The 15,870-nt window shown below is 38.4% G+C and overlaps 1 protein-coding gene across 5 annotated transcripts in view; it reads left to right on the plus strand.

The window, feature by feature from the left end:
* The window catches only part of PIAS2 (protein inhibitor of activated STAT 2), a 99,953-nt gene that overhangs the window by 64,591 nt on the left and 19,492 nt on the right, over nucleotides 1–15,870 (plus strand). For all 5 annotated transcript variants that reach the window (XM_047086170.1, XM_047086165.1, XM_047086166.1 and 2 more), the window contains exons 8-11: nucleotides 799–872; nucleotides 10,707–10,867; nucleotides 12,064–12,197; nucleotides 13,808–13,979. In XM_047086170.1, coding sequence (XP_046942126.1) covers nucleotides 799–872; nucleotides 10,707–10,867; nucleotides 12,064–12,197; nucleotides 13,808–13,979 — 541 coding nt within the window. The remainder of the gene's footprint in view (nucleotides 1–798; nucleotides 873–10,706; nucleotides 10,868–12,063; nucleotides 12,198–13,807; nucleotides 13,980–15,870) is intronic.

Raw genomic sequence — 15,870 nt, forward strand, 5'->3', positions numbered from 1 at the left:
GAAGGGAAAAGAGGATCTACAGATTGAAAAGGGAGCCAAGTAGGGCTGTTGAAATGATGTTGCGTTGCTTGTACTTAAACCATCCTCATCTCCTGAAATGACACAGTATCCATCTTCCTGCCTGGAGCGGGAAGCCAGAGAAGCCCGTAGTTCTTCTTGCTTGCCCTGTTCGGATTCAGCGGCCTCCATTTCCTGATGTATTCTCAGGATGGTGTTGAGAATTAGGCACCTAAAGGCCACACGTATAATTGTTAGCTTGTGTATACAGTACCTTGTATCCATCACCTGGTCAATAAAATTGCAGAGACATTCCACGTCCATTGTAGTTTTCAGTTGTCAAAGGAAGTGTAAGAATATTGTGCCCCTTCTGTTTACAAATTACTCCCTAATAAAGTTACGAGTGTGTGTGAGGAAAGCGTTAAAGCCCAGAGTACTGCTGGTTTCCAAGTGCCTTTCCTAACCGTTGGATTGTTCTGAAGCCTTAAGCAGCTTTCTGTTTTTGAAACTCTTCCTTACCTGCAATTTTACTTTTAAAAGGAAACTTAAAAATTCAGTTAAACATGTGATCTAGAGTTTGCAAGTTTGTAATGCTTAAACCTGATACTGGAAGTAGGATTGTGTTTTCAGTATGTTAATCCTTAATGTTTCGGGGGTTTTTATGTTTTTATAGTTGGTTGACCTATTGGAAATGTTTGGGAAACGTATCAACAATAAGATGATATATATTTCTGTAATTCTGTTCATAATTATTACAGTTCGTTGAAAAACTTTTTAAATTCTTTTTCTTTCTTTTTAAAGTTAAAGAAAAACTTACTGCAGATCCTGACAGTGAAATTGCTACAACTAGCCTCCGGGTATCTTTGATGTGCCCTGTAAGTAATGCAGCAAGACATTCTGGGGTGTTTCGCTTTCTATAAATTACTAATTTTCCTATAAAAGTAAGTGTGGGACAAATGATATAATATGATAGAATTCTGAACTTTTGTTGTTTTTCCATTCAGGAAGTTTAATGATTAAGCATTATAATTCTAAAGAATGCAGACATTGTTTAAGCACTAACTGAACAAGAAGAGACCTAAAAGATTGTATCAAAGAGGGAAGAGAGCTTTATTTAGTAGGTTCAAAATAATCTGTCAGAGTTTTTTGCTCTAGACCATCCACAGCTAACAGTAAACGTATGTAGAGAGTTGGCTCCTTTTATCGGAATATAAACAGTATTGAAAAGTAGCAGTAAAATTACCAGTACCTGATAATGCTGATTGATAGTTCTGGTTTAATGAGTTAGAATGTGTGAGATTCTTAATCTATAATATACTTCAGAGTTGCACAGTAATTTTTGTTTTCTTGAGAGAGCCCACACACACGAGTGGGGGAGGCACAGAGAGGGGGGTGAGAGGGAAAGGGAGAGGGAGGGAGAATCTTAAGCAGGCTCCCCACCCAGTGCAGAGTCTGACATGGGACTCTATCCCACCACCCCTGGGATCATGACCTGAGACGAAACCAAGAGTCAGACGGTCAACCGACTGAATCACCCAGGCACCCCAGTTGCACGATAATTTTTATATCTCTTTACATAGAGGCTAGGGGTAGAAATCAGTCAGGAACATTCAGATTCTCCTATGTGCTTGGTACTGAGCTAATTTCGGGAGAAAATACTGAGGACTTGATAGGAAGTTGTCAGAAAGTGAAGAGTCTAGTTTGAGAGATAAAGCTAACTCGTACTTACCGCATGTAATCTTGCTAATAGAGTACCAAAGAGATGGGAGGGGTCAGGAATAGTGAATGACAGTTTCTTTAAAATCAGTACTGTTGGAGGGGACCCTTTCCAGATGTGAGGAACTTTATGAGAAAAGTCCTGGAATCAGGAGTGTAGTTTTGGGAGCAACTCATGACCAGCCACCATTGTGAGAAATGTACAATATTTTACATGGAGAGAGAATTGTGTCAGAGGGAGGGGGAGAGAAGGGAATACTTTGTTGAGTTCCTATCATATGGTCCTTAATTTAACTGTCTTAGCAAAACTTTGCAGATGAGAAAACTAAGACTAAAAGAGGTTGGCTAACCCAAATCACACAGTTAGTAGTAGAACAAGGATAAAAATTTTGATCTTCTGACATTATTCCAGTTCTCAGAACAACATGCCATAATGCCAGACTGGGCTGAAATATATCCTGGTTAGAAGTCCACCTCTCTATCACCCTGGAAAGTGGTGTTTATAGATATCTTTCTTTCTGAATTTATTTTTTAAATTATCATTAACTTGAACTAACTTAGCTTTATTGAAAAGGATTAGAATTGCATGAAATTGGGATTGCTTAGAAATTGGGAATCTCTGGTTATTAGACCCAGAGAGAATGTCTGCAGTCTCAGGAGAGGGGGGGAACACAACCCATGCCCCGATGGGGAGGCAGAGGCCCTGTAGGGCTTGTGTTTGGACCCGGGACCTCCTCTTCTACTTATAAGCTGTGTGCAGACCTTGCGGCACAAGTTCTTCTATCTTCACATTACCCTTTCCTCCCTCTTGTGTTAAAATTGATACTAAATTGAAACACAGGAAATTGTCATTCTGTTAGTCAAAAACAGTTGAATATTGACAGTTCTTTATGGTTTAACACTAGTATATCAAGTAAATGTTAATTGCTGGCTATATTCTAGGCATAGTCGCTATATGCGAAGGGAATTCATGTTACCTTTATTGTTTTCTTTTTAATTTGTCTGCAGCATTTAAAAAATGTTTGTTTATTTTAAGAGAGAGAGCGAGTGAGTGAGCAGGGGAGGGGCAGAGAGAGAGGGAGAGAGAGAATGCCAAGCAGGTGGTGCACTGTCAGCACAGAGCCCAATGCAGAGCTTGAACTCATGAACCGTGGGATCACGACCTGATTGGATATCAAGAGTCAGATGCTTAACTGACTGAGCCACCCAGGTGCCCTGTATTATTTTTATGCTTTAGTAGCAGAATGTTCGGTCAGGAAGAAAGTGCTTCGATACAACTTACCTGAGGAGTTCTAACAGTTGCGTGATGCCATTTTCTGTCTTATTTTCTTGGCATTTGTTTTTTATTCTTTTAATTTGTTTCCTTTTTTTTTTTTCTTCAAACACTGTGCCATTCTGTATGAGAACAACCAAAACAAAACACAATAACCCAACATACTAATGGATTTTCAGATTTTCAAAATAGTGAAGGTGGTATATCAGAGTGGTTAGGATTCCTTCTGTATAAGGATAGGGAGCAGTTTCTTTTCAGTAAAGCTGACCGTGTTTAAGAACATTAACATTTCAATTTTTTAAAGAGATGAAGTAACAAGATCCTGCTTTAAGTTTATTAAATACTCTCTTTCTCTGCTGACAAGTGAAACAAGTCTGTTCCTTGGACTGTCTTTTGAGCTTAAGTATTCATCCTACCTGGTTTGTTCAGCACTAAGAAAAGCATGAATGGTTCTTTTCAGGCTGTGGTAGTGGTAACATGAAGTTGAAGCTAACTGTAGGATATGATGCATATTAATTAAAACACCAAACAGGTGTTTCGATCAAATGAAACGAATGACAGTCGTTTTTGAGGAAGAGACAGTACTGGTATTAGTTGAAGAAAGCAGAAAAGAGTGCAACTAGCTGGCTGTGGAATTAACACAGGATGTGGTGCAGTGGTAGGAAATAGAGAAGCACAGAATGGATCGTAGGCATTTGGAAGGATAAGAGGTGAACCCTGGGATAGGAGGCAAAAATGAGAGAAAATGATAGCTTTAAGGTAGTAGAAGAGATGTTAGTTATATTTCACAGTATGTTTACAAAATGATTCAGACATGAATCTGGATAGTGGGGAGCACAGTCCAACGCCTCTCTCCTTGGGACCTACGAAAGGTAATTTTACAGTCATTATTGAAGGCGGGATCTGATTGAGTGTGTGTAATTATATTTCTGAACACAGTGAATTTTACACAGGAGTTGTATTGTAGTGATAGCAGCTAGTGATTTTCAGTCTGTCCTGCAGACATGGGCTGGGTAGCTGGGGAATAGAAAACGAAGCTGGGTTTGATTTTATCTCTTAAGATTCTGACTCATATATAGCTTGGAACCACTGATTTGGGCCATTTTTTACTTACACACATTCTTTATTAATTTAGAGAGATACTGATTAGACTATAGTAGAGTGAAAATCAATTTAGACACTCTGCTTAACATTTTACCCTGGTACTTATTTAAAAAAAATTTTTTTTTAATGTTTGTTTATTTCTGAGAGAGATTCAATGTTTGTTTATTTTTGAGAGAACAGGAGCAAAGAGGGGCAGAGAGAGGGAGACATGGAAACCAGAGCAGGCTCCAGGCTCTGAGCTGTCAGCACAGAGCCTGACGCTTGAACAACCCAGGAACCGTGAGAGGATGGCCTGAGCCGAAGTCAGATGCTTAACCAACTGAGCCACCCAGGCACCCCGTACCCTGATACTTATTTTTAAATGTTTGTTTATTATGTTGAGAGAGCATGAGTGAGGGAAGGGGAAAGAGAGAGAATCCTAAGCAGGCTCTGTGCTGCAGGATATGATGCATATTAATTAAAACACCAAACAGGTGTTTCGATCAAATGAAACGAATGACAGTCGTTTTTGAGGAAGAGACAGTACTGGTATTAGTACTGGTATTAGTACTCAGCAGCGCAGAGCCTGATGCGGGACGCAAACCCATGAACCATGAGATCATGACTGGAGCTGAAATCAGGAGTTGGACGCTCAGCTGACTGAGCCAACCACACACCCCTTACCCTGATATTTATAGCAGCATTATGTGGAAATGGCCCATGTGTCCATTGACTGATAAATGGATAAAAAAATGTGGGGTGTGTGTACAAACACACACACACACACACACACACACACACACACACACACACACACTGGAATATTACTAAGCCATAAAAGGAAAGAAATCTCTCCATGTGCAACGACATGGATGGAGCTAGAGCATTAATGCTGAGCGAAGTAAGTCAGTCAGAGAAACAAATACCATATGATCTCACTCATGTGGAATTTAAGAAACAAATGAGCAAAGGGGCAAAAAGAGAGGCAAACCAAGAAACAGACCCTTTTTTCTTTTTCATGTTTTTATTTAAATTCTAGTTAGTTAATATATAGTGTAATATTGGTTTCAGGAGTAGAATTAAGTGATTCATTACTTATAATACCAAATGCTCGTCATAACAAGAGCTCTCCTTAATACCCATCACCCATTTATCCCATCCCCCATCAACCCTCAGTTCTCTATTGTGAAGAGTTTCTAATGGTTTGCTTCTCTCTTTTTTCTTTCCCATATGTTCATCTGTTTTATTTCTTAAATTCCACATGTGAGTGGAATCCTATGGTATTTGTCTTTCTGACCTATTTCACTTAGCATAATATACTCTGGCTTCATCCACGTCGTTGCAAATGGTGAGATTTCATTCTTTTGATGGCTGAGCAACATTCCCTTGTGTATATACCACATTTCCTCTATCCATTCGTTAGTTGATGGACATTTGGGCTCTTTCCATAGTTTGGGTATTGTTGATAATGCTGCTATAAGCATCAGGGTGCATGTACCCCTTTGAATCTGTATTTTTGTATACTTTGGGTAAATACCCAGGAGTGTAGTTGCTGGATCATAAGGTGATTCTGTTTTGAACTTTTTGAGGAACCTCCATACCATTTTCCAGAGTGGTTGCACCAGTTTGCATTCACACCAGTGTAAGAGGGTTCCTCATTCTCCACATCCTCACTAGCATCTGTTGAGAAACAGACTTAAAAAAAAAAAGGTTTTATTTATTTTTGAGAAAGAGAGCACAAACAGAAGAGGGGCAGAGAGAGAGGGGACAGAGGATCCGAAGCAGGGTCTGCACTGAGAGCAGTGAGCCAAGTGTGGGGCTCGAACTTAACGTGAGATCATGACTTGAGTTGAAGTCGGACACTCGACCGACTGAGCCACCCAGGTGCCCCAAGAAACAGACTCTTCACTACAGAGAACAAACTGATGGTTAACAGAAAGGAGGTGGGTGGAGGATGGGAGAAGTAGATGATGGGTATTAAGGAGTGTATTTGATACGGTGAGCACTGGGTATTGTATGAAACTGTTGAGTCACTGCATTGTATACCTGAAACTAATATTGCACTGTTAACTGGCATTTAAAACTTAAAAATTTTACAAATCAAAAAAAGTGTTGAATTGGTTGGGAACCATTTCATTCATAAAACAGCACCATCATCTGACTAAATAGAATATTTTATTTTGTTATTTTTTTATTAGAGACATGTGCTAGTGGGGAGAGGGGCAGATGGGGAGAGAGGGAAAGAGAGGGAAAGAGAATCTTAAGCAGGCTCCACACTTTGTGTGGAGCCCCATGCGGGGCTCAATCCCATGACTTTGGGATCATGATCTGAGCCGAAATCAAGAGTCAGGTGGTCAACCGACTGAACCTCCCAGGTGCCCGTTATCCATCAGACATTTGACTAAATAGAATTTAACGCATTCAAAATTTCTTTTACTAACACACCATGATCAGTATTAGGAAATTGGTCACATTTGGCCAGATGGTAAGAAATGCCTTTTTAACTTGGGAAATGCTCATTAACTCTTGAGAGATGGTAGAGTAGGATTAAATTTAGGATCATTAACTTCCACAGCAGTGAATGTTTTCAGTTCTGTATGTTGTGGAAATTCTGAGGCAGTGACAGGAGAAATGAAAATGGCACTGAAGAAGATAAAAGGCAAATTCTCAAAGTGTGACCCAGAGATACTTGGGGTCTCCTGAAACTTTTCGAAGAAGTTCACGAAGTCAGAGCTATTTTTATAATAATACCAGGACAGAGTTTGTCCTTTTTCTGCTCTCATTCTGTCCTGAGTAGACAGTGGTGGTTAACAAGGGTCACTGATGGTGGTGTAGTGTGTACTTGTGTATTCTTGTTTTAAAAATGTCTGCTTTAATTTCTATAGTAAATATTGATTAATATATACATAAAAATTATTTGAGATTCTCGATTTTTAAGAGAGTAAAAGGATTCTGAGGCCAAAAGTTCAAGAACTAGTAGCCAAAAAAAACATAGTAGGCCAAGTTAGAGCATTATTTTAAAGGAATAAATTATGAAAGTTGACAATTAATACCTACTTTATTGTAAAAGTATTCAGATAAAAAATTTTTAATTGCTTAAGTCTGTTACTCAGAAGTAACATTACTAATGGTATGAAATACATCTTTCTAGATTTAGCTTTATTCATAATCATGCATGTTTATTGGAAAAAATTGTGCTGCATGCATGGTTCTGTGCTTTACTTTTTTAAAATTAACAGTATATCTTAAAAATTAATGTGTAGATGTATCTTATTTTAGTCACTGTAGGTATTTTGTTGATTGGGTATGGTGTAAATTACTTGTTTAACCTTTTTAAAAAAAAGTTATTATTTCGGTTATTTCTAGGCACTTGATTGTGTAAAAAAAAAAAAAAAAAAGCAATGATGGAAAATTCCTAAATACAACACTAGCCACTAGAATCCAGTACTTTAAGAAGAATCCAGTATTTTAAAAGAATAATATGTGATAACAAAGGGATGCCTCTTAGGAATGCAATGGTTTGATTTTAGAAAATCTATTAAAATTATTTATATTAATAATTGAAAGGTGGGAGGGAACCCCTGTGATCATCTCATTAGGTGCTAAATCCATTCCTAACAGAACAAAAACTGTTAGCAAAATTGGGAAGGATAGATAATTAAAAACCGAGAACCGGGACCATGTATGATGTAAAAACTAGGAGGGTTCTCATGGAAGTGAAAAACATTTGGGTTTGTGTTCTAGCTCCAGCCACTGTGTCTCAGTGAGTGTGGTGTTTGTAGTCTCATGTGGCCTCAGCATCTTCATTTCAAAAGCATTAATATAGGTACTACTCTTTCTGGAGTCATAGGGTTGTTACGAAAATTATGTGAAGTTTATGTAAAACTCCTTAGCACACAGTAAGATTCTACATCACTTAAGGGATAATTTGTTATTAAAGGAAAGGAAAACATAGCAAGTATCATAAGAAGAGAAATTGCCTATTTTAGTTCTATTCTCACTTTTTTTCTGCCTTAAATAATGAGTTGTTTGTGCTACATACTTGCACGAATCACGGTAACTTCTAAGATCCCGTTTAGAATTCTAGTTAGACCCCAGATGGAGTCAGCACAGTGATCAGGAGTATAGACTCTGGAGCCAGGGCTGCTTGGTTCACATATTGGCCCTGCCACTTTCTGACTTTGCAATGGTCATCATTACTTACCCTCTTTGTGCCTCAGTGTTCTCAGGGGCGGATGATAATATAGATGGATCATGTAGCACACTTGTTAGGTTTAAAAGCTCACTAGGATTGGGGCGCCTGGGTGGCGCAGTCGGTTGAGCGTCCGACTTCAGCCAGGTCACGATCTCGCGGTCCAGGAGTTCGAGCCCCGCGTCAGGCTCTGGGCTGATGGCTCAGAGCCTGGAGCCTGTTTCCGATTCTGTGTCTCCCTCTCTCTCTGCCCCTCCCCCGTTCATGCTCTGTCTCTCTCTGTCCCAAAAAAAAATAAATAAACGTTGAAAAAAAAAAATTAAAAAAAAAAAAGCTCACTAGGATTAATAAATATACTCAACGTTGCACTTCGCGTGTAAGTAGAACTGTGCAAACATTAGTTATGGCTGTGATGATGGCTTGGCTACGTTATTTTCTTTTTAATTACAAAATAACCAAATGTTCATTTTAGGAGAAAGAAATAAGAGGTAAACCAAAAGGGAAAAAAAACAAACAGGAACATTCTAAAAATCCTACCCCTCAGGCAAAGTTAACAATGTAATTTTGCTGTGAATTCTTCTGGACTTTAGAGGGCATATAAAGAAGTCCTTCCTTCCTCCCTTTTCTCCCCTTTGTTCCCTTTGCCACTTTCCCCGTCTTTTTCCATTTGTTCTACCATCTGCTCAACAAATACTGCGCATATGCTGTGTGCCAGGTACTGTGCTGTGACACTTGGATTATAGTGGTGAACAGTGACGTGGACCTTGTCCTTGTGGAGTTTAGAGTCCATAGTGGGAGAAACACATTTTCTGTCAGAATAACAGAGAGCTGGTCATAAACTGATAGGTTCTCTGTAAAGGAAATGTATAGGGAAGGTTGTTGAAAGACTCTGTCTAATCTGGGTGTGTGTCTTGATGTTGGTGTACCTCTCTCAATTGGAATAAGAATTGAACAGAGCACTGAATTATATAAAAGTATATTGGAATATCAGCACATGTGATTATACACAAGTAAAACATTTTTGTAAATAAAAAACACATTTGCAATTCATATCACATACACGAAGCTGACTTAACGTAAAGCTTCTGTAGATAAATAACCAAAGACTAATAGCCAACCAGGAAGGAGAAAAGGTTATGTATAGACTGCTCTTGGAAACACAGATAACTCTTAGAAGTAAAAAAGAACAGGGCACCTGGCTGGGTGAGTAGATTTCAGCTCAGGTCATGATCCCAGGGTCATGGGCTCGAGCTCTGTATCGGGCTCTGCACTGAGCATGGAGCCTGCTTAGGATTCTCTCTCTCTCCTCCTGCCCCACTCGCATACTCACTCTCTCACTCTCTAAAAATAAAAAGTAAAAATAAGCTCAGCTTCACTTATAATAAGAGAAATGTAGTTCACAATTATAATGGGGTGGTTTTCACTTATCAGATTGGCAGAGATCAAAGTGAATTAATAGGACTGTGTTGACAAAGTTGAGGGGAACCAAGCTCATTAATGCACGTATATGCATAAATCAATACAGTTTGTTAGTATGACAGAAATCACAAATGCACTTTCCCTTTGACCCAAAAATATCACTTCTGGGAGTTTAGCCTATAGTTATTTATTACAGCATCATTGGTAGTGATAAAATATTAGGAACAATTTATATGTCCATCACCAGGGGAGGGTACTGGTTAAGTAAATAATGATCATTCATATCACGTACTTCACATCAATTATATCTTCATATCATGGTAGCTTTTTATGTACTGAATATACGTGAAATAATTATTAAGTTGTATTATGTGACAGATGGCACAGAATTGTGTGTATTGCTTGCCACCATTTATGGGAAAATGTATTTTTAAAATACACACTGGGTTATACATAGAATATCTATGAAGGAGCATACAAGAGGTGGGTAATAGTGGTTCCCTCTAAACAGGGTAACAGGTGAGAAAGAGACAGGTTTTTGTTGTATATGTATTTTTTTCTGCATCTGAATTTACGTGTTAATTATTTTCAAAAACTGAAATGGGCTTTTATTTATTTTTTTAAAATGTTTATTTATTTTGAGAGAGAGGGAGAGAGTGCAAGCAGGGGAGGGGCAGAGAGCAAAGAATCCCAAGCAGGCTCCACACTGTCAGTGAAGAGCCCAATGTGGTACTTGAACTAACAAACTGTGAGATCATGACCTGAGCTGAAATCAAGAGTCGGATGCTTGCTTAACCCACTGAGCCACCCAGGTGCCCCTGAAATAGTCTTTTAAAAGTCATAGGGCAGTGAGTGAACACAAATAATATATGTAGTGATCTTGATTAGAAAGAAATTCTGGTTTGAAAATCTTCTTCATTTTGATCTTCTTGTGAGATCTTTTCAGACTTTTGTGACCGACTTCTTGCCTTTGAGGCTTTGCTACCCTTTCTGAAAGGTTTCCCCTGTTGTCTTCCCTTTCTGTAGTTAGGGAAAATGAGGCTGACGATCCCATGCCGTGCAGTGACTTGTACACATCTACAGTGTTTTGATGCTGCCCTTTATCTGCAAATGAATGAGAAGAAGCCCACCTGGATTTGTCCTGTGTGTGACAAAAAGGCTGCCTATGAAAGTCTAATTTTAGATGGGTAAGTATATCCCAGCATAAGTGTTAGCTGTGTAAACATGCAGTACAGCCTCATGTAACTTCTAGTCTAGCATCATGTTATCCTTTTTATCATTGGCTTTGTTTTGCTAAATTTCACGAGGGATATTCGTCTGTTGCTTTCTTGTAATGCCTTTGTCTGGTTTTAATACTACAGTAATCCTGGCCCCATACAAATGAGTTGGGAAGTGGTGGTATTTTGTCTCCTCAAATATTTGGTAGAATCCCCCAGTGAAGATGGTTGGGACTGGGGTTTTCTCTGTGGTAAAGTTTTTCACTACAAATTCAGTTTCTTTAATATACGTGGGGTTCCTCAGGTGATCTGTTTCTTTCTGAGTGAGCTTCAGTCTGACCAGAAGGTTGTCAGTTTTACTGAAGGTTGCTAGCCTTTTGTTTTGATTGATTTTCCTCTTTTTCTATTTCATTTGTTTCTGTTCTTTGTTGTTTCCCTTTTTGTGTGTACTTTCATTTTAATTTGCTCTCTAGTTTCCTTTAGGTAGAAGCTGAGGTTTGATTTGAGTCCTTTCCTAATATAAGAAGATTAATGCTGTAACTTTTCCTTCAAGTACTGCTTTAGCTATATTCCACAAATTTTATTAATTTTCATATTCAGTTCAAAATACCTTCTAATTTATGTTTTTATGTTTTCTTTGTCTCATTGGTCATTTTGTTTAGTTTCCAAATATTTGGGCGTTTTCCACATATTTTTCTGAAGATTCAGACTTCATTATGGTCATAGAACATAATTTGTATGCTGAGTTCTTTTAAATTTATTGAGACTTTTTAATGGCCCTAATTGCTCCTTTCCCCACCCCTATGACATTTTTTCTTGATAATAAGCTTATAAATTATTTTTTGTATAATAACCTTTATATTTGCTCATGTCTGTTTTGTATGTTACTCTGGAGGTTGCTCTTTACTACCAGTCCTGGCTAGGAGGCTCCAGGTGTCTATTTAGTCAACTGGTTTCTTAGATGATACTCAGTAAACCCCTTAAAGATCTAAAACCTAGGAGGGAAAGGGGGGTGTGTAACAGCTGTTGTAAAGTGTGAAGTATTGAAACACCAAAACAAAAAGGTCAAATAGCATCACTTTTGTCTCCAAGGCAGTATGTGTTACTTAGCTCACCTTTGAACAAAGCCATGGATTACATTTATGCACTTCTTAATTGGTTTGTAGGCTTTTCATGGAAATTCTCAATGACTGTTCTGATGTGGATGAGATCAAATTCCAAGAAGATGGCACTTGGTGTCCAATGAGACCGAAGAAAGAAGCTATGAAAGTGTCCAGCCAGCCGTGTACAAAGATAGAAAGTATGTGCAGGATAGCCACGGAGAGCAAAGCAATGAGACCCCCGCACCGTTGTCTTTATCGTTGACTTTGGCCACTAGACCTGCATTTGGAGCTTTGTTTGCGAACTGTATCTTTTGATCGTCTGTTACATACGTAATTTCCCTCAAGCGGTTTTTACTCTTACCGTAAGAAATTTGGTAAAGTGTATGTCACCTTATAATTAGCTTTTTCGTAGTATATTTGTCATATATAAAGTAAATGAAATAATCACCCCAAGTCATTTTAATATAATGTGTTTGTTACAGAGTGAAAAGTTATAAATGACATTTTTATGGATAGCTTTCAGAATTTTTTTGAAACTTTTGGGGGAAACCCCAAGTTTAGGTGTCCTTAGGCCACATAATCCATCAATGGAGGGTAGAGGCAGGTGCTCACAGGTTAGTTGCTAACGAAGTGAACAGACTGTTTCCATTTCTTTGTGGGAAGAAATTTGACCATTGCCTTTACCTAGGATGTATGCTTAACCTTCAACTCCCTATATCTGCCCACACTGAGTGGGGAAACTAAGGGACAGTTATAATAATTGAACCCATAGGTGAACTGAATGTTTCTTCTTATCTGACCATGTCCACTCACTGCATTTGAGTTTTGTGTTGATTATATTTGACATTCTAACAATATAATGAATAGTGAGTATTCAGAGTAAAAAGTAAAAGATTTATGTCACTATTAGTCATTCTTTTGGGGCACCTGGGTAGCTCAGTTGGTAAAACATGGGACTCTTGATCTTAGAGTCATGAGTTTAAACCCCCATTGGGCATGGAGCCTATTAAAAAAAAAAAAAAAAATTCTCCTTGATTGTTACCGAACCTGTAGGTAGAATGATCGAGGTTTCCCTCATCTTTGAGAAGAATAGTGATTTAGTTGAGTAGTTGCTGCTGCTTTTCCACTATCAGCCAGCCTTAGTTTTCTGTTAAACAGATTGTAGGACATAATGTAATTTCTGTGAAATGGTGAGTTAACATATGGTAGGTATATGTGGGCAGAAAGGAGAACCTAAGTGATCAGTAGATGGTTGATAAGAAGAGCTTCAAATATCTGAATAACTTAAATGAGAGGCTTGGAGTTTTTTCAGTTCATCGAGGTGAACATTTTTACCCAGTTTTGGCTTACAGAGAGGGGCCTATACATGCTTTGACATGGGTACTGCTTTGCTGTAATGGAAGTGCCTGATTCTGACTCAACACTGCCACACGTCTATGAGAATACACAGCTAGTGAAGCCACATACTTTTGTCTGTGACTGGAGATTGGACCCCTAACCCCAGGCTGTCTGTAAAATGATTGCTTACCTGGGGAGACAGCTTGAGCAGCAGGATCTGAACAGATTTTTTGGCAGTACTGGGGAGATAGCTAAGAGCATGCTGTCCAAAGGAGGCTTTGACTGTCTGGCAGGGCATAGAGCTCACCTTTTCTCCCAGGTGAGCAGTCATTTTATAGATAGATGTCCAGAGTTAAGGAGTCTCCATCCATAGAGCAGAGTATGTGGCTTTTTACTGGCTGTATATTCTCCTGGATGTGTATTGCACCTTTGATTTTTTTTTTTCTTTTCCTTCTCTTCCCTACATCAGGTTCAAGTGTCCTCAGTAAGCCTTGTTCAGTGACTGTAGCCAATGAGACAAGCAAGAAGAAAGTGGATGTTATTGACTTGACTATAGAAAGCTCTTCTGATGAAGAGGAAGACCCTCCTGCCAAAAGGAAATGCATCTTTATGTCAGAAACACAAAGCAGCCCAACCAAAGGGTTTGTTAATTTATAGTTCACTATTGTTTATTACACTTGGAACTAACTGTTCTTGGTATAGGTTTGTAAATGTCTCTTTGAGAGTTGCATAACCATAGAAGGCTATTTTAATTTGCCTTTGTTCAGTTGAAATCTTTTCAAGAGAGCACATTGTTTAAAGGAAAGAAAATTTTGATGAAATTATTTACATCTTTGGGAAGTGAGAGTTCAGGTCTTCTCATGTCTGAGTATTTATTTCATATTTGATCCTTTTTGTCATTTTCTTGAACCAATTTGTAAGGAGTATATTTGGCGTCACAGACCAACATGAGGAAGCCTGGTGTAAAATGGAGTGTGGAATTGGGAATCTAACAAGTGTGGATTCCAATTTTGACACCATTGCTTACTCGTTCTGTGATCTTGGATGAAATACTTGTTTGAGCCTCTTTTTTTGTGTTCTGTAAAATGGGGTTAAATGATGCCTACCTCATAAAATTATTTTCAGGTTTCAGTAAGATAAGGAAAGAGTTAAATTGATTGCTTTCCCTTTTCATCCTCTCCAGGGCAAACTATGGGCAAGTAAATGCATTCTAGCATGTAGTTTTTATGATTCATCTGGTAGAAGCTGTTACTGTCCTGTATAGTGACAGGTCTGAATACTTAGCAATAGGTGCTTCTAAAAAATTTTGGAACCTGCAAGAAAGTAGCAGAGGGTTCCCTTGACATTCCTTGAACATATTGTTTCAGACTTGGGTGTGCCAGTCTTGTCCTTTGGGCCTCTCAGTGCACTTACTTTTTCTAATGGCTTTATTGGGTCGTTACTTATATACCATAAAAATGTCCCGTCTTAACTATTAAGTTGCCCAGTTCATTGATTCTAATAAATTCAGTTGTCCAGTCATCATCATAATTCAGTTGTAGAATATTTCCAGCACCTAGTTAACTTCTCTCTTGTTCATTTGCAGTTAATCCCCATTCATACCCCTGAACTAGGCAATTGTTGATCTTCTTTCCATCTGTATGAATTTGCCTGTTCTAGACATTTTATATAAATGGACTTCTACTCTGCATTTTGCTTTAAAAAGTCTGTGAGTTGCAGCTACCCAGCTCATTCATGAAATCAACATAATTCCTAGTACCCAAATGAGATTTGTACATTAACAACCGTACAGAATGAAGCTGGCTCATATTAGAAAACTCCATGAGAGTTCTCAGTTCAATCTTAGGAAATCATTTAATTGTATATTCAAACAATATCCATCCTTAGGACAAAGTAGGGTACCTTCAGGAATGCTTTATTATTAGGAAATACATTGATAAAATGAATCTTGTCATAAGGATGACTGTGAAGTCATCTTAGTGGATTCTGGAAAGGTATTTAGTTCATCAGTAGCCATTCCTGATAGGAACTCTTTGAAACGTTAGAATTCACAATGGTTTGAAAGGTTTACCACTCTAGAGCTGATTGATTCTTAGGCTACGTTAATGAAAGAAGCATAGTGTCCAGGAGATATACCCATGCTAGTTTTATTCTGTTTATGTCTAAGTGATTTTCACTTAATACCATCTTAGTCCGTGTTGATCATCAGGAGATGAGAACAGGCTGGTAAACTGTGCAGATTGTAACGTGATGGATGGATGGGTCTACGGACTGAAGCTGTTAAACCAGGACAAGAGAATATGTGAATGTGCGAATATCTTGTAATTCTTAAAAGGGAATCGTTGATGAAGAGGATTAAGTTTATTCTTTGTTATAATATTTGGGAGATCTAAGTCCAGTGGAGGAAAAGATAACATGGAAAGACTTTCCATAGGAGCTGAACACTAGGAAAGTTGATGTTTTATACTAAAATCACATCTTCTGTGTTGAGGTAGAGTGGATGCCACCTGTCCCAGCGGGTGTCATGGATCC

This window comes from Lynx rufus, unplaced genomic scaffold (assembly GCF_022079265.1).
Source record: "Lynx rufus isolate CCGP_SWC_20201006 ecotype Redwood Valley unplaced genomic scaffold, mLynRuf1.p SCAF_20, whole genome shotgun sequence".
In the NCBI taxonomy this organism is placed as follows: Eukaryota; Metazoa; Chordata; class Mammalia; order Carnivora; family Felidae; genus Lynx; species Lynx rufus.